The sequence below is a fragment of the Nuphar pumila genome, chromosome 8 (assembly GCF_984573655.1).
Source record: "Nuphar pumila chromosome 8, dmNupPumi1.hap1.1, whole genome shotgun sequence".
Taxonomy (NCBI): Eukaryota; Viridiplantae; Streptophyta; class Magnoliopsida; order Nymphaeales; family Nymphaeaceae; genus Nuphar; species Nuphar pumila.
The window spans coordinates 123299038-123316624 of record NC_143256.1 but is presented as its reverse complement, the minus strand read 5'-3'; the positions used below and the strand labels follow the sequence as shown (position 1 = coordinate 123316624).

Sequence of the window (17587 nt, the reverse complement as noted above, 5' to 3'; positions counted from 1 at the left end):
TTTCACAAACCATACCTGGCTCCTTATATCAATAGGACCCTTTGGGTCCCACTCAGATTGTAATCAGACCTTTTTATTCGTCACCAAACCCTGACCCTATAGGGTTTGGTACGGATCAAGTCCGGGTCAAATCCGACCCATTGACACCCTACAAGCCTTGTGAAGACTCAAGACCCATAATGGTCACTTGAGAATTGAGGGTTTGGACTGTCCTAAACAGAGTAAAGGACCTTTTTTGAGGCGATACTTTAAGAAATTTGTGTTCATTTGGTACTTGTTGAGTTGAGGGAGGAGCATGGGGTGTCCTTTGGGAATCTCTAAGGGTAGGGAGCACTCATCTTTGATTTGGTGATTTTTTATATATTAATAAAAAGAAATTTGTTGCCAGGGTGAAGGGTGATTTGATTTTGATCGTTAAACAAACAAAAAAAGTCGAAAAGGGGGTAAAAATATGAGGAGAAAAATAATGTATTTAAAAGATTTGCGTGTCTTTGTATCTCCCCGATGATTACTCTGTTTCTTTGTGAGTTCTTTAATCTTTTTTTTTTTTTACGGTCTCGGGATCTGGTTGTCTCCGTTTAGGGGGTCGTCTCTCTTGCAGATCCTCTGCAAATTCCTCTCTTTTCTGCCTCCCATTAGATCCACATAACGCACAAAGACAGAGAGAGAGAGAGAGAGGTGTGTTTTTTATTTTCCTTTCTGGGCGTTTCTTTATCCATTACCTGAGCACCAACTTGATAAATTTTTGTTTTCTTTGTATGGTGATTCTTTTTTTTGTGCGAAATAGATTGAGTATTTGGGGTTTTGATCTTTTTTGTCTTTCATTTGAAAGATAGGATTTTTATCATCTTTTTTGTCTTTCTTTTGGGATTATCTGTTGATTTTGCGAATGCCCACGTGGTATGTTTGGTGTCAGTTGTTTAATGGAGACTTTATAATGGTGGATATTGTTGGATTTTTTAAAAAATGGGTTCATTTTTTTTTGTTTCTGAGTTCTCTGTGGATTTTATGACTACCAACTTGATATTTTTGGTTGTTATCCATGTTTGGTTATAGCTGTTTATTGGAGGATTTGAAATGATTGGTGTTCTTGTTGGGTTTTAGGTGCTGTGGTGTCTGGCTTTAGAAGAAGGGAATTTTTTTGGGTTTGTGTTCAATTGGAGAAAAGTTTGCTTATTTGAAACTTTGTTTTGGCTGGTTGGTTTTTGCTTTTTTCGTTCCTTTCTGTGAGAACTTGGTACAAAAGATGTGTTCTTTTCAATACCTTTTGTCACTGTGATTTAGGAAGCATCTTATATGATGATTTTATGGGTTTCTCTATGGTTGCATGTTGTGTCATATTATGGCCTTCAGCGTTGTTAGTAATAACTTATTAGTCCATCTTTCTTTCTTGTCTTTGTTAAGAAGCTGAATTTTGGTTTTGGTCTTCATGGTGCTGGATTTCTTTGGTCTTTTTGGTAGTCTCCTAGCACTCATGGTGCATGAAACTGTTGTTTGCTATTCGTAATGGATAAGTTGATTCATTTTATGAACAGTGTTCTGCTATCTTGGAGACTACCTTTCGAAAGGTTTTGAATATCAATCATCGTTTGAAAGCACAGATTTTGGCGAGTGGTAGGGAAAATGTTACAGTGGCTGCAGTTTGATTTTGCTGAAAGGAAGCGGTGTTGGAAGACTTGTGTTCTCTGAAGTTTGAATTTTTTGACTGCTGGAAATCCTTGCTCGAATTGGTGGTGGTTTTCTAGCTACCTTCGGTTTTGAAGTTCACTCCTTGCCTACAGGTATGATGGTGCACTTGATTGCTCTCGGTTGATCTCCTGGTTTGCTGAATGGTGTTAAACTTGCACGCTGACATGTCCGTGGTGCTATTATTTGCAGAATAAAAAGAATGAAAAAAGAAGAATAGACACCTTTGATACCGTTTTGATCATTCTTCTAAGCTATTGTTTATGCTAGGAATATGCCACTTGTAACTTTTGTTCATTGGTGTTTGATGCATATGCTTCTTGATGCATCTCATGGTGTTTTCGTGACAAAAACAAGACTCTGTGATGTGCATTGGCTCTTATATGTCTACTTATATCTCAGTCTGATGGATTATTTCTTGTATATGGCCTTTTGCAGCCAATGCTGTTCTTCACAAGGAAACACCCTGTATTTGGTGATTTAAATGGAACTTTAATTGGGGCAGTGTTATCAGTGCAAACTCATGTAATTGTTCTGGTGGCCAAAATTGAATCTTCCAAGCAAGATTCATGAAGCATATCATGGCTACGTACTACTCTGGTTCTAGTAGCCAACGAGAAGTTGTGCCTACTTTATATCTGAAGGATACTAGTCATTCTTTGTATCCAGAATCAACACTTCCTGGTAACATGACGTTTATGAACTATTCGACTGCCAACACATATTCAGAAAGCTTGGCAGGACATCCTCAGTCTCCACAAAATTGTGTTGAGCTTCCCGTTGCTGATGCTATGGTGTTACAAGATTCACCTGCCGAGGTTTCACGGCGAACTGCATCTCATCCAGGCATCCTCTCAAATTTAATTGCATCCCACCTTGGGGACAATGTTTTTAATGCTTGGAGAGATGGTAAAAATGAGATGTTAATGCAACAAAGAGTTACACTTACTGGTATGCAGGGTATTGAAGGACAAGTAAACAATAGCGATGATTTAGTATGCAGTGTTGTTAGCACAACTCCTGATGTCAACATGCGGACACAATTGGGCATTTTGCAAGGTGGAGAGAATTTGCAATTGCATCAGTCAGATGTCTCAGCTGTGCAAGGGCAAGGACTATCTTTGAGCCTTGGAACACAAATCCCATCAACCATTACACTGTCTTCTTTTCAGTTTCGACATGAAAACCCTGATGTTTCATTTATGGGTTCACAACATTCAAATTTAGAGCATGATCACCACAAGGATGATGGCTCCAGTGGTAAGCAATCAAGTAGCGATAAGTATCTGTCTGCCTTTGATGGAGCCGATCACATAATAAAAGGGCATGTCTTGAACAACTTTCGATCTCCACCTGTGATGAAGCAAATGCACATGAACCACTCCCCATATGGATTGTCAAACCTTTCAAGCACTATTCCAAATTCCAAGTATCTCAAGGCAGCACAGCAGTTGCTTGATGAAGTTGTGAATGTTCGGAAGGCATTGAAGCCTGAAACTAGCAAGAACCAGAGCTTTCGGAATTCCACAGAAGTAACTGGGTCCGAGAATATGGACACTGGAACAAATGCCTCTGAAAACCCATCCTCTGGAGGGGTTGCTCAGGAATCAACTGTGAACCCCTCCAGTGAGCTCTCTGCAGCTGAAAGACAGCAGCTCCAGATGAAGCTGACACAACTTTTATCTATGCTGGATGAGGTGCATCTCTTTCTCTCATGTATATGTGACGCCACATCTTGTTCTTTAACTTGATATAACCATATTAACATGTTTTTGCTTACCTTCTACAGTTATGAGATATTTGCATCTCAAGTAGGAGTTTTCTTTCCTTTTCTCATGTCATTGGTTATGGCATTTTGTGACAGATTTCGTAGAAGAATGGCATATTGCTTGTTCTCTGGGCTAATCTACTGAGCTTCACATTTCCTTTCCCCTTGTGTGGTGTCTTAACATAGTATATAGTGTATATTACTTAAAACAGAAATCACACCATCTATATGTGTTCATGCTTGCTAATGTTGTTGCTCACATGCATGTTCAGTTGTAAATTATTCACCAGTTTTGTGAGACGTGATTGTCAGTTTGAATTTTAAACCAAATTTATTGAAATGGTATCCCTTCAGAGCGCTGGTCTGCAATTTCAAAAACCAAGACCCTAGCTCCCATTAGAGGTCATGCACCTTAAAATGCAGCAATGGAACCTAAGGTCAAGCTTCTATTCAAAAGAAATACTGATGTGATGTCTGTTAAACACATGCACATAAGGGCATCTGATCATTCAATCTAGAGTGACATACTCCACCTTCCACAATTAGTTTGTCAACTTGAACCATACATTTTTCGCATAGTGATTCACTGATCAACATGTGCTTGTAATTAAAGATCAGTTGTCTAGGACTTTATCTTTCTTTTTTTTTCACCTGATCTTTTGTCTTTAAATTTTGACCTATAAAATATTCATGAAATTAAACCTCTTGAGAAACAATTTCATGCTTAAAATGAACTTCACATATTAGTTTTTGCTGCCTTTTTCATTTCCCTCTCATCAGTTTGCTTTTTCTATTTTCGAAACATGAGATTGCTCGCTGAAGAATGCAAGCTCCATGCCTAGTTTCAGTCAACTGCTGGCTAGAGTTTATGCATCTAGTTGGACGTGCAAGTTCCATGCTCCAAAATATCTTGCTAAAGCATGGCATGGAGCTGAGCATTCTATGTAGCACGTGTTTTGCCACACTAGTCATGCCAATATTTGTTCATATCAAATTCACGTACCTAATGAGTATACAGCAAGCAGAATAGCTCATATAACATACTGTTCTTGGGTTTGGCTTTCCATTGTAATGTGCTAAGCAATATGTTTGTGGATGTAACGCTTGAAGATAACAAGCCCACCAACCTGTCCTACATGCTTTGCACTCAAAGTTGCATACTGATAGCGTTTTGGTTGAGTGGCCCAACACCTATGAATTTATGTTTAGTTGTTAAATTGTGGATGAATATAGGATCAAAATAGTATGGCAAAAGCCATGGCATCTCATAGAGGGTCTTCGATTCAGATTACCCAGGAGTTAGCTACAACCTCTGTTTGACAAAAAGAAATTACATATAACTAGTTTTAGGCATTAAGTTGTATCATGAAGGTGTATGTACCTTCATTTCAATTTTCAAGATAAGGATGGTAGTGAAAAATTGTCTAATTTTTCCCATCAGCTGTTCCTGAATTTTAAAGGAATGGTCAGGTTGTGTATCTGATGGCATAAATGCTGCATTTTGTTATAATTCTTTCCTTCTAATAATGTTTGATGGTAGTTTTGATGTCTAGAACATAACAAGCTATGTCTGGACGTTTACAGAAAGCTACCTGTACCACAAACTCATATTGGAATCAGATAGAAAACATGAGGAATTATTTTCAGATTTAAAGTAGCTGTCATCTTTGAGTAATGTATTAAGCTAGAGGCCCAAAGAACACACCTTTTTTTTGCTCCAAAAGAAAAGAAGAAGTGCATCTTCTTTAAGCTGGATCAGGGTCCGGTCATCACTCATCCTTCTAATGTCCTTTTGTCCCCTGCTTAGTTGCACTTTTTTATTATCTGGAGTTTCATGCTGCTCTTCTGCTTGATGGTTTAAACTTTCATCTTTCAGATGGTCTGAACTCTTATCTTTCTAAGGTCAATAATGCATCTTTTTGTTACATATGCAAAACAACAAGCAAAACCAGCTTTATTTGGGCATGGAAACCTCTCTGCCTGTGAGCCGTTTTCAACCAGTTTGATGTATAGGACACTAATTAGCGTGGCTCTTGTGGTCTCTGTGTGTTGCAGGTGTTCGTTTCATAAAATTCTGAAACATAGAAATTCCTCTATCAAGTTAGCACATGTTCCCATCTGTTATAGGCCATTGTTCATATTTATATAGAAACATATATGTTAAAACCTGTTTAAATTGGTTAAGGAAAAAATTGTCATTTTTTACCACTTTGAGAACTTTCATGTTAATGTTCTCTAGCAAATATTCTAAATGGCTCTTTTATTAACCTCTCACTTCTTTAGGTACCAAGATTGGTAGGGACTTGATTCCTTGTAGCATAGCAATATTATCATTGATCCATAGGATCTATATCTTACATATCAGTCTGCATTGAAGAGTATAATACTTTTTAAGGTAGGACCATAATTTTTCTGTACAGGTTGACAGAAGATACAAACAATATTACCATCAAATGCAGATAGTTGTTTCATCCTTCGATGTAATTTCTGGATGCGGTGCTGCTAAGACATACACTGCAGTTTCCCTTCAAACTATTTCCAGGCACTTCCGTTGTTTGCGAGATGCAATCAGTGGCCAAATACGGGCAGCTAGAAGAAGTCTTGGTGAACAAGACCCATCAAATGGCAATGGTGACGGCATATCTCGACTTCGTTTTGTGGATCAGCAGCTTAGGCAACATAGAGCTCTGCAGCAGCTTGGAATGATTCAGCAGCATGCTTGGCGGCCACAGAGAGGCTTGCCAGAAAGTTCTACTTCAATTCTTCGTGCTTGGCTGTTTGAACATTTCCTTCATCCGTAAGACATTTCATGGTCACTGTGTTTCTTTTTCTTTGTTCATATATGTGATCATTTTCTTGGCCTAACATTTTAATATTTCATTGCCAGATATCCCAAAGACTCCGATAAACTGATGCTGGCACGACAGACAGGCTTGAGTAGAAGCCAGGTACCATCATAAGGGCTCTCTCTCTCTCTCTCTCTCTCTCTCTCTCTCTCTCTCATACTAAATGTCATCTGTTTAGGTCTCCAACTGGTTTATAAATGCACGTGTTCGGCTTTGGAAGCCAATGGTTGAGGAGATGTATAAAGAGGAAATTGTTGAGACCAAGCTGGATTCAAATTCTTCATCTGAAAATGCAGCTCGAGAAGGTGATTCAAAACAAGATTCGCGGGACCATGCCAGCCAACAGAGTGGAACAAAGTCAGATCTTGTATCAGATACGGGAATGGAGGGTGTGACTGGATTCAGTAGAGATTCACATGTTGAAGACAGCAATAACCATGGAAACACAGAATTCAGGGACCAGCAGTCCAGCACCGATGAATGCAATCTTCTCCAAGATTCTCTCTTGCATTCTGATGCTAATGAGAAGTTCATTTCATATCAAATGGCACGTTTAGGGAGGTTTGGGAATGATATCAGTGCTGCCAAGGCACGTGCAAACGGTGGTGTTTCACTCACTTTGGGTTTGCATCATAGTGAACAGCAAAATTTTATGTCAATTAGTGGGGAGGATGTCTGTAATCCAACTTCTGTTAGCACAAGCACTTCAAACTATGAGTACGTGAATCTGGGGAAGAGAAGACAAACTTTTGGCCCCTCCCATATGTTGCATGATTTTGTGGCTTGAATGAAGCTTTTTAGCAGTTTAATCTGATAATAATGACAATTAAAGTTGCTTCTCAGCATTCTTGTTCCATGTCTAATGGAGCCCCGCTATGAAGCAGTGTAATGTAGAAGAGGTTATAGATTGTATTGTCACACACTGTAAAGTATTTTGCACATTCCTGTATAATTGTGATGCTGGGTACATGTAAAAAGGAAAATTGCTTCTGCATTGTAGTGGAATGTTGTATGGAGAATGTTTAGTTGAAACAGAGATTCACATTGTGTCAGAGAAAGGAAGCATCATATGGAATTTGTAAATTGCAGTATGTGGTCGACTTAACCTTGTTCTGTTGCAATACCAAGTTGAAAAGCAGTGCTCTCTCTCTCTCTCTCTCTCTCTCTCTCTCTCTCTCTCTCTCAGCCAATGCAGGCTTTGAACCTGAGACCCCTCAGTTATGATAATGCAACCTGACCATCCAATTATCTCGTTCGACCCCAGCCAATGTCATGATCCGTAAGAAAATTGTGCAGACAATGTAAATCTTCAAATGATCAAAACTCCAAATGTTCTTTTGGTTTGCTTCTTATTTTAGTTCGAGTCACTGCATGCAGTCATAACCGAGAGGTCCCCGGTTCGAATCTTATGGGGGTCTAACCCCCCCCCCCCCCCCCCCCCCCCCCTCAGCTTGCCTCGGTCCACGTGCAGTTGCACCCCTAAAAACAAAATTGCTGCATGATATGTGCCAGTGGGCCCCCACAAAACGTGGTAAGGGCCGGTTAATGTTTATGGGGCCCACAAACTGAATCCAATTCAGTTAGCAATTTCAGCTTTGAATCAAGCAATTATCTCATGGAGCCATTTTTTGGAGTCCAGTGTCTCAAAGGCAGTCGCTTGTGATGGGCACCATAGTGTCTATCATTGAGAGTGAAAGGTTCAAATAATGGAGTTTCAGTTCATGATGCTACTTGCATATGCATTCGTACGAGAGAGAGAGAGAGAGAGACCTCCCACTAAGTTCTCTTATTGGTTTGCATGAACGGTTTGTACTTTGTACATCCAACCAATTCATAAGCAGCCTTTAATGACCATAGGGGGCCAATCATTAAACCAATAATTGTAATTTTGGTATTAGCCGTACAATGAACATATTATATTAGCTACCATCAATTGTATGTACTGGGATGCATTTGTCCTTTTTTTCTCCTAATTCTTTTAATAATTAAGCTGGGGTTAGGCTTCTTCTACCATTGAAACCCCATGTTCTGGAAGCTTTAGTCTTAGTTGTCTCGTGCTGGCAACCATGATAAAACCATGCCTTTTATGGATACGGTGGGTCCCACCAGAGCGAATGGTACACTAACAACTGGCACAATCCCAGCATGAAGAACCAACACCTTTTTTTTTAGGATAAAAAAAAATTCAGGATATGACACCAACATCATATTTAAACTGCACTGCTTTCAACTAAACAGGCTTGTTTTGTTCTTAATGGCAATACTTATAACCACGTGTTGGGATCAGGTGCAATCACATTGCACAAATGCAAATCGCCGCTGCAGCTGATCACCATCCATCTGCTGCTGAGCACACTCTAACAGAAGATGGAGGGTGATCAGGTGCAGGGGCACATTGCATTTGTGCGAAGTGATTGCACTGATCCTGTCTCTATAACTACTGAGCAGGTGCTAACGCATAATTTTTTAAAGTGGGAGTGGTAAATAATAAATATGGCTCATTTTTTTTTAGAAAAAAATAATGGGTGCAAGTGGGGCCCACTGACACAGGTTCAGCAGACTGGGCCAGGTTCTTAGCTCAAAGGAGCAATGATGATATTCTTGAAGAAAGCAAGGAATCTAACAGCGTTGGAACTTCAGATTCAGTGGGGGAGGGGGAATTAAGGGCAAAGACAAGCGTGCTTTTAATCACAGGATGGATGCTTTAGATACAAAAGTTAAGATTTTGGAAAAGGACAGTCCTACGTCCCATCCCTTTCCATCCTTGTTTCACGGCAGGCGCCCACTCTCACCCTCGGAAAAAGATATTTCCCTTTCCTTAAGACAAGCACATCACCTGCTTTTAACGTAGGGAGAGAATCATGCACCATCATTGGCCCCGCCTAACCCCCTGAAAGCAACAGCAAACAGTAATAAAAGCATTTTTTCTCTCTATTGGTCATGTGAATGTTAATTAAATGTTCATGTTATGCTTCATTATTAATTATTAAAGTCTTTGTTGCAATTTCAAGGCTTCGCCTAAATGAGAGTAAATGCGCTCTGATTTTACTTAATGCTGACTCTCTTCTACAATCGGCTGCTGCAAGAATCTTCAACTGTCCAATATTTGACCTTCCTGTCAATTTCTTGAGTTTATCGTTGTACTCACTGCAATCGGTGGAAACTTCATCTTGGATGTCTATTGTAGAGCGGGTGCAAGGGAGATTGCAGTCTTGGAAGGCCTGATATTTATCTTTTGCGAAATGAGTGACGCTAATTCGTTATGTTTTAGCCAGATTACCAGAGTTTCGTATAAGCATGTCTATTATACTGACGACAGTAGAACGAACGATTAACTGTTTATTTTCGCACTTCCTTTGGTCTGAGAATGTGTCTCACAAAAAGTACCCGCTTATTTCTTGACAACAGATCATTCTTCTGAGGCAGCAAGGCGACTTGAGATTCTGGCTCTAAGAAAGAGGAGCATTGTTTTAGTCTTGAAGTGAGCCTGGGTAGCTTTCACATCTCAATCTCCTTGGGCTACGTTTATTAGGCAAAAATGTGGTTGTTTACCTGACTCTATTCTTTCAATGCCAAGTTCAGTGTGTTATTCATCCCTCTGGCTGGAGTGGCGGAAGACACTTTGGTCTTTTAGTGGCAAGGATCTTAGGTCGGTCCATGGCCGCTCGTGGCTTCACTGGGCAATGGCGAGCGAAGATAGGTTCTCCATTAAGCAAGTTTACCATTCCTTGTTGCCATCTGGGATGAACTGGTTTCTCACTGATTGTATGCGGGGTAAGGGGCCCACTCCAAGGGCAAAAGCTTTGGCGTGGCTAGTGGCTCTGGATCGTGTTCAAACCCAGATTAATGTCAGGAAACGGGGGATTCAATTTCCCAGCATGTGTGTTCTTTGCGAGAAGGCAGTAGAGGACATGACTCACCTATTTTGGTTCTGCCCGATCGTTCTAGACTTATTTTTTCAAACTTGGGGTGCACCGTCTGTTCAAATTCGTCTGAGTTCCGTTATTCGAGACCTCTTACTTGGTCCCATGATTTCACGACAAAAAAAAATGAAGATTATTGTGGCGGGTATGGTTGTTTTCACCATGGTGGGTGATCTGGATTGAAAGAAATGATATCTTCTTCAAGGGGCATCAAATTCGATTTCGGAAGGCTTCACCAACGGGTATCTGACTCTTCAATTACATAGTAGAGAGGGGGGTTTGATCGGCTTATACTCTGATCTGTGCACAGTCACCATCTAGATTGTGGTTGTCTTACTCTTATGTTTCTCTCTCATCCAATATTTCGTTGGATGTATTTTGGTAACGGTCAGGGGCGTAGCTAGGGAGGGGCAGGACTGGGCTGTAGCCCAGTCCTGACTCCCGAAACAGTTAAATTTTTTTATTTTTTTTTTAAAAGCCCAGTCCTTGCTCAGCCCCGATTCCATATGAAATAGATTTTTATCCATTTTTGTAGCCCAGCCCTGACTGCAGCAAATAGTTTGATTTGTCCATATGAATTAGATTTTTATTAATAATTGTAGCCATTTTTTATTTTATCTCAAAAAAAAAATTTGGGGGGGCACTGCCCCCAACCCCGACTATAGCACAAATAAATTTTTTTTTGCTATACCCCTGTTTGCCCCCCCCCCACATGAATCCTAGCTACGCCCCTGGTAACGGTGAATGCTTTCTCTCTCTCTCTCTCTCTCTCTCTCTCTATATATATATATATATATATATATATATATATATAGAGAGAGAGAGAGAGAGAGAGGACTTTGGAACAAGCAATAAAAGCATTTCCTCTCTCTCTCTGAGAAAGTGATGGGTATGTGTCACTGAGCTAAAATTTTGGATCAAGCGATTTCATCTAGGAAAAGGAAAAAAACATCTCTGGTTCAGAAAAGACAGAGCTGCAGATCACCCAAGTGTGATTTCCTTCATAAGAGTTCTCTTTCAACTGCAATTTCATGCAGAGAGAACATAAAGACATGTTGCATGGTAGGGACCACTCCCTCGCCACCTTTTTTTCATGGTCTTTGGGTTTTCACCTCCTCGAAGGACATCTTCTTACCTGAAGGACAGTTTGGTAGGAAAGATTCCATAGAGGAGAGATTGTTTTGGTTCTTTAAGCCAGATTGTAATTTCGTGTAATGTGAGTAAGGTCGGTGTACACAAACTAGAATTTGAACTTGGTTTTTGTGGGGTTGTTTCTTCCTGTGATTTTTATCTTCCTTTTTGGTGTTCTGTTTTTAAATTTTAAATTTAAGAAGGTTGGGATGTTTTCTGTGTCCTCTCATATGGATTGTAGCACAGACTAAAAAGCAAAAAAGTTGTTCTTTTCATTTGATAGTTTCCTTCTTTTTGAAAAGTAGTTACTTTTTTGGTGATTCTGCAGATGCTGTGCTTGGTCAGTGTTCTATGTTTCTGCTTTTCCTGAGGTTGTAGTGATTGTTGTATACTAATCATGTTATGTGGGATACATGGTAACAGTAAAAAGAAGGGTTAATCTTTTCTTAATTTTTTGGGCTTTAGTCTTTCGAAAAAAGAAAATTTGTTGGCCTTTAGAAGATGTTTAGTTAATTTTTCTCTGTATCTTTGTCATTGAACTGCACCTGTTCTAGTGATACGCTTAGGGACCTTACAAGAGAGCAAAAGAAGTATTCTTTTATCTCTTATCTGTTTCCTATTACTTTCTTTTTTTTTATTAGTTATGAATGCTTTAAATGGGCATTAGAATGAAAAGTTGTGCAGATGAAATATTTTCACCACAACTGGGTTTTCATGTTACCTGTGTCGTTTATTTCTCTATTTTGATTTCCCACCAAGTCTTCATTCTAGTCAGCTCTGTTCATTAAAATTGGAGATTGTTTGGGAGGATTGACTGGTTATACCCAGAAAATTGTTCAAGTACGGTTTATTTCAACATGATTTCTTCTGTTGCTACTTTCGTTCTGCTTCCACTTCTTTAAGATTTGCTTGAAACTCGGCACAGAAAGAGGTTACAACTTATTAATCGCCCTTTCTTTATCTGTCCCTAACCCGTATGCGATTTTTTATGTAACAAAAGGAAAACTATACACTGCATCATTTCAATACTGTTGTGTATCCTTTCCTAAATATTGCAATCTTGATCAACAGTTCAATTTGCGGTCAACTTTCAGCTTGCCAAGTACTATTGAGATGATGTTGCAAGATTCACCCCAGGCATCCCCTTCATCTGTTCATGCTGAAAACAGTGAATATGATTTTCAGTGGGGTGAGATAAAGAGGATGACACGCGTTGAATCATGTATCTTGCCGAGTGTTCAGTCACTTGGCGAACACATCTCTAGCTCCGTAAATCTTCTTCATACTCCAATTGTTGAGAACACTGGGATGGACTTCGGTGAATGCATTTCTAGCTCCATCAATCTTCTTCATGGTCCAGTTATTCAGGGTGCTGAGATGAGCATGGGGAGACACTCAACTGCATTAGAAGTTGGAAGTGAGAGAGACTGTGGGAATTGCTCTTCTGAAGATAGACATGATTTATCATTAAGCCTTCACTATTGTCGTCCATTAATAACCACCATTCCCTCACAAAACAGGCAAAATGACTTGCACGTGAGTTTCTCAGTGTCGAACAATTTGACTGCAGAAGGCTCAAGGGGTGATCATCAAAGCCACCACATGAAAGAGATTGGGAGAAGTAACTTGTTTGGTGGGAAGAAATGCATTATGTATGCTTCAGCCTCATCAGCAGAAATGCAGATCCATTCTGGTTTCCCATCATGGGAACTAGCATTGTTCAAAGCAAACCTTAAGAATTCACAGTTTCTAGAGCCAACACAGTCCCTGCTTGATGAAGTTGTGAGCATCAGCAAGGATGCTGACTCTGGATCATGCATGCAGTGGTTCTTGCCTACACCTAGCAAGGCAACTGATAATCGGTCAGGAGGTCTTGCTATGAGCAACACGACAGGCCTGGTTGATAATCACAAACGAATCGTTGTAGATTGTCATCACGAATTCTCATCAACCAAAAGAAAGAATCTCCACATTAGAATTGAGAAACTCTTCAGCTTGTTGGATCAGGTTTGCAGTAGCTTACTTTAGTGTTTACTCCTCGTTTCGTCGCCTTATGCATTCCTTGTTGCATATTTTGTGCTTCATAATTTTAGACGCAGCTATACTACAGCTGCTGATCTCATGTATTTGTTCTATACAAAAAGCAGGACCATACCAACAAAGTCCAAGAGATTCTTGACAGTTCAACCCCAGGTTTTGCAGGGATTCTCCATAGTTTGACTATTAAAAAAAATGAAGTTGGTGACTGTGTTACTAAGATTAGAAATGGTAACTCATAAACAATAGTGAGTTCATTGGCAACTAGGGCTGACTTATGAACTACAGCAAGACTAGAATGGTTGTTGTTTGACTGCAGTATTACCTTTATGTTGAAACTCAAGTTTGAATAACAGCATTTTACACACTCATCTGCTTCTTCTCTTGCAAACACCCTTTGATTGTGATACTTTTAACAGATGAAAGGCATAAACCATCTTTTCTGTTCCACCATTAACTGTCACTTGAATTCGGTTTATTATTGCTAAATGGTTCTAACAGATGTATCATTCCTGGTTCAAAGAAACTAATAGAGTGTGTCTAGAAGAGTTTTCTTTGATACATGAAACGGTACTAAAAGGATCAAGAAAAAGGAGCTTTAACAGATGAAAAAGCATGAAAACATCCTCTGCTCCACCATGTCCTGAGCCACTTGAACTAGATTTATGGCTGAATTAGATGGCAATAGAAAAGGGGAAAAGAACAGAAATGCCAGGGAAGAGAATTAAATGTGCAGTAATTTATTCATTTCACCTCCAGATTAGAATACCAGCATGGTAGAGTTGAAATTCAGCAAGTGCTTTTATGTTCACAAAGGTCCTGCTATAGTGGTGCTAATGATATGAAATAGGATGTCACAAGCAAACAATGATGATACATTTGCTATAATATGATGGATTTTAGACAACTCAAGTGGGCCTTACTATAGGGGTAACTGGATAAAAATGGCCCAAAAAGTGTTCCTCCAAGTAGTCAGTTGAAACACAAATTATAATGTTAACAATGAAAGATGGACCAATTCATGCATTGTCATGAGTTGGCTCATCTTGCGTTTTCCTTGTAAAATATTTGGGAGTGAGATCATCAAATAAGTTTCACCCAAGATCAGACTGTTAAGTTAACGTATCATAAATAAGTATAAATAAGGGAAATATGCAAACAATTTACAGAGCTTTGAACAAACATGTCACTGATTTGGCTCCTTCTAAGTCATCAAACGCTAACGTCTTGCAAACTTCATTTGACAACAAATTTCAGCTTGTCTCAGAAGTTTTTTATTTGTCCAATTACTTTAATCATTAATACACCTCAAAAAACAAAGTGACAAAATGCTTCATTTTGAAACTTGGATATTTGCAATTTGCAATTTGAACCTCTTAGGCCAGGACTTGCACGGATCAGAAATTCTCATTTTTCACACCAACTTACAAGATCACAGCGACCTTGCCATGTGCCATCTGAAGCATCAAATTTCTGTAAACTTATTCATCATTTGGCATAGCTTCCTACTTGATTGTGTCAAGAGAAAGATATCCGAGGTGAATTATCAATATTTATCAAAATGACATGGATAACTATATTTTGTCACATTTGAAGACACGATGTTTAGTGTCTCTGTGTTACCAAAGTATAGATAATTTACCTTGTAAAAATAAGGACCATTCAGTAGCTAAAGTTGTCTTTTAGACTAAGTTGGTTCTTGAACTATAGCTCATGTTTGTTCTCACATGCTACCATATGTAAGAGTAGCTGCGCTTTCTACATAAGAAAGCTTAGGTTTCAAACTTTGAGATAATTGATCTATGCAAACTGATGAGCACAAGATGTGTATCATGTTAAGCTTAGGATTGCATGTTGCCTTTTTGTAAATTTTCGTAATACAATTTTGTGTCTGCACAAGTTACATTCATCTTAATATGCTACCGATGATCATTATTTTATTTTCCTTTTAACATCTGAATTATTCCCTTAGAAAAGAATTCCTGCACCACAGGTAACCCTTTTCACAGTATATGGATGTTTTTTTCATTCACCTGTTTTCGTTCTGCCGCCTTCTTTGTTTTCTCCTGTTCTTCATTGGGCATACATTTTCCTTGTCAGTGCATTGTTTGGCTCATATGTTTTGGTTTTCATTTTGATTAATTACGAGCTGAATCTATTAACAACAGTTCACATAAACTAATGATAGTGTGGTTCAATTTGACAATCCTCTGCTTTCATGGAAGACATGATTCTTCCATCTTTCTGAGATTTCATCACATATCTTTCGTAGGTTGAAAACAGATATCAACAATACAGTTGTCATATGAAAGAAGTTATAACACTGTTTGAGGATGCTGCAGGCAGTGCTGCTGCCAAATCATACACATCTCTTGCGCTGCATGCAATAATCAGATATTTTCAATGCTTGAGAGATGCTATACTCTCCCAAATCCATGCAACAAGAAAACGTCTAGCAGCAGACCCACAGAACTACAAAAACATGGCATCTGAATTTTGTCCAACTGACCTGCATATCGGACAGAGAAAAGCTCTTCCACATTTGGACATATCCCATGCCCAACAAGGTTGGCGACCACCTAGAGGATTGCCAGAAAACTCGGTTGCCGTTCTACGTGCTTGGCTCTTCGAGCACTTTCTTCATCCGTGCGTACAAAACTCATGACTCCTGTAACTTTCTTCCTTGATGCGAGATATGCTAGCAGTTGTCAGGTTCTTTTCTTTCCTTTTTCAGCTACCCTAATCATTCTGAGAAGCTTGCACTCGCAGCACAGACAGGCCTGACCAGAAACCAGGTAAATATCCTCCCTGCTTCTATGCCTACTTTATAATCCTGAACGTTCAATCTAACCTGGGATCTGGAGGTCCTTACTGTCCCAAGGTCCCAAGTAGGTTATCCTGAATCTGAACGTGATAGTAACATTAGAGCAGCAGTGACTTGGACTACGGTTTCTTCATTGGAACAGGTTTCCAACTGGTTCATAAATGCGCGCGTTCGTCTATGGAAGCCTATGATTGAAGAAATGTATAAAGAGGAGATTGAACAGGCTGAAGCAAATGCCAATCCGTCATTCTAAGTATGAATGTGGTGTATAATATTCAAAGCAAAGGTCATGGACCACCTCATTCCTGTTACAAACACTTTAACACATCTGCTGAGAAATCTACCAATTCTGAAATTTTGTTTTTGTAGTTATGAAAAAAGGCCCACTACCCCTTTTACCTATTTCATGCAGTGCAATGTGGAAAGGCTGTAATGGACACTAATTCTGCATGCTTCACCAAGACCCCTGTTTGATAAGAGAATGAGTCCTGCCCACTACCCTTTTCCCTATTTCATGCAGTGGGATATGGAAAGGCTGTAATGGACACTAATTCTGCATGCTTCACCAAGACCCCTGTTTGATAAGAGAATGAGTTCTGCCAATCAGAGCCTTTCCACCTAATTCTAAATACTTGATATTTTATCATTCATGGAATTACACGAGCAGTATGCGTTCAGCCAAACTTCGATCAGGCAGAAATCTGTGTTGCATCTAATAGATTAATACATATAATCAGTATGAATCCAGCCAAAACTATCCGTGGGCCCAAAATAGGAACTGCATTTGCATATGCATGATGAGCTCTTAAGCATCTGCAGTGCAAACCTTTTTTTTGGCATTAGCATCTTGAACCAACTAGGCCAAAATCATGAAGAATCCAAGGAACACATTTTCAGACCAGTTCGCTTGAACTTCCATATGTGTTTTGGACATGTGTTTGTGTGCATATATGTGTGTTGTGTGCACAAAACCATCAAAAAATGAATTATGGTCTCAAGAAGAATCCAAGCATGGGGCAAAATGAGATGGATGGCATGTAGCAAATTGCAGCAGGTGCGCAAGAACCGTCCATCACAAAAAATGCAGCTTAAACCAGGCCAGGCACCATTTTTTTATCCATCATAACATCCACTGCTCTTACTCGTGTTTGTCCCCAAAACTGAAACCTGAAAATGCCATGCCAGGAGTTTTCTGGTTCATTGGCACCAACATTTGAAACGATCACATGCTCCCATGTTGCAAGCTGGGTTAGAAGTCTTCAAACGTGATAAAACTTTACTAATTTAAAGAAAGAATCTGGAACATCTACATGCTTATAGGTTTCTCCATGACTGATTGTCTATGATTTGCATACATGTCTGCATGCTTAAA

General features: G+C 39.4%; 2 protein-coding genes across 3 annotated transcripts; both read left to right on the top strand.

Annotated features, from left to right (window-relative positions):
- The first annotated feature begins 261 nt into the window (after window positions 1–261).
- Window positions 262–7438, top strand: LOC149830544 (BEL1-like homeodomain protein 7). 2 transcript variants are annotated; one of them, XM_090016593.1, is made up of 6 exons: window positions 262–678; window positions 1536–1781; window positions 2125–3383; window positions 5875–6251; window positions 6342–6402; window positions 6479–7438. In XM_090016593.1, exons 3-6 carry the CDS (start codon window positions 2256–2258, stop codon window positions 7085–7087), a joined length of 2175 nt encoding a protein of 724 aa, XP_089872719.1. In that variant the 5' UTR covers window positions 262–678; window positions 1536–1781; window positions 2125–2255; the 3' UTR covers window positions 7088–7438. The 2 variants fall into 2 exon arrangements, with proteins under 2 accessions (XP_089872719.1, XP_089872720.1); XM_090016594.1 differs by having other exon boundaries at window positions 267–323.
- A 2545-nt stretch (window positions 7439–9983) lies between these two features.
- LOC149830543 (BEL1-like homeodomain protein 3) lies at window positions 9984–16468 on the top strand. The gene is made up of 6 exons (XM_090015482.1): window positions 9984–10065; window positions 11700–11725; window positions 12426–13361; window positions 15664–16037; window positions 16126–16186; window positions 16358–16468. The coding sequence occupies exons 1-6, from the start codon at window positions 9984–9986 to the stop codon at window positions 16466–16468; spliced, it is 1590 nt and encodes a 529-aa protein (XP_089871608.1).
- The last annotated feature ends 1119 nt before the right edge of the window (window positions 16469–17587 follow it).

What these genes read in the sequence shown, in the direction of transcription:
- LOC149830543 (XM_090015482.1), top strand. Translation starts at nt 9,984, where the DNA reads ATGGCGAGCGAAGATAGGTTCTCCATTAAGCAAGTTTACCATTCCTTG. An exon ending in GAACTGGTTTCTCACTGATT is followed by an intron (nt 10,066 to 11,699) that starts GTATGCGGGGTA and finishes GTGCTTGGTCAG; the next exon opens with TGTTCTATGTTTCTGCTTTT. An exon ending in ATGTTTCTGCTTTTCCTGAG is followed by an intron (nt 11,726 to 12,425) that starts GTTGTAGTGATT and finishes CTTGATCAACAG; the next exon opens with TTCAATTTGCGGTCAACTTT.
- LOC149830544 (XM_090016593.1), top strand. Translation starts at nt 2,256, where the DNA reads ATGAAGCATATCATGGCTACGTACTACTCTGGTTCTAGTAGCCAACGA. An exon ending in TTTGAACATTTCCTTCATCC is followed by an intron (nt 6,252 to 6,341) that starts GTAAGACATTTC and finishes TTTCATTGCCAG; the next exon opens with ATATCCCAAAGACTCCGATA. An exon ending in CAGGCTTGAGTAGAAGCCAG is followed by an intron (nt 6,403 to 6,478) that starts GTACCATCATAA and finishes TCATCTGTTTAG; the next exon opens with GTCTCCAACTGGTTTATAAA.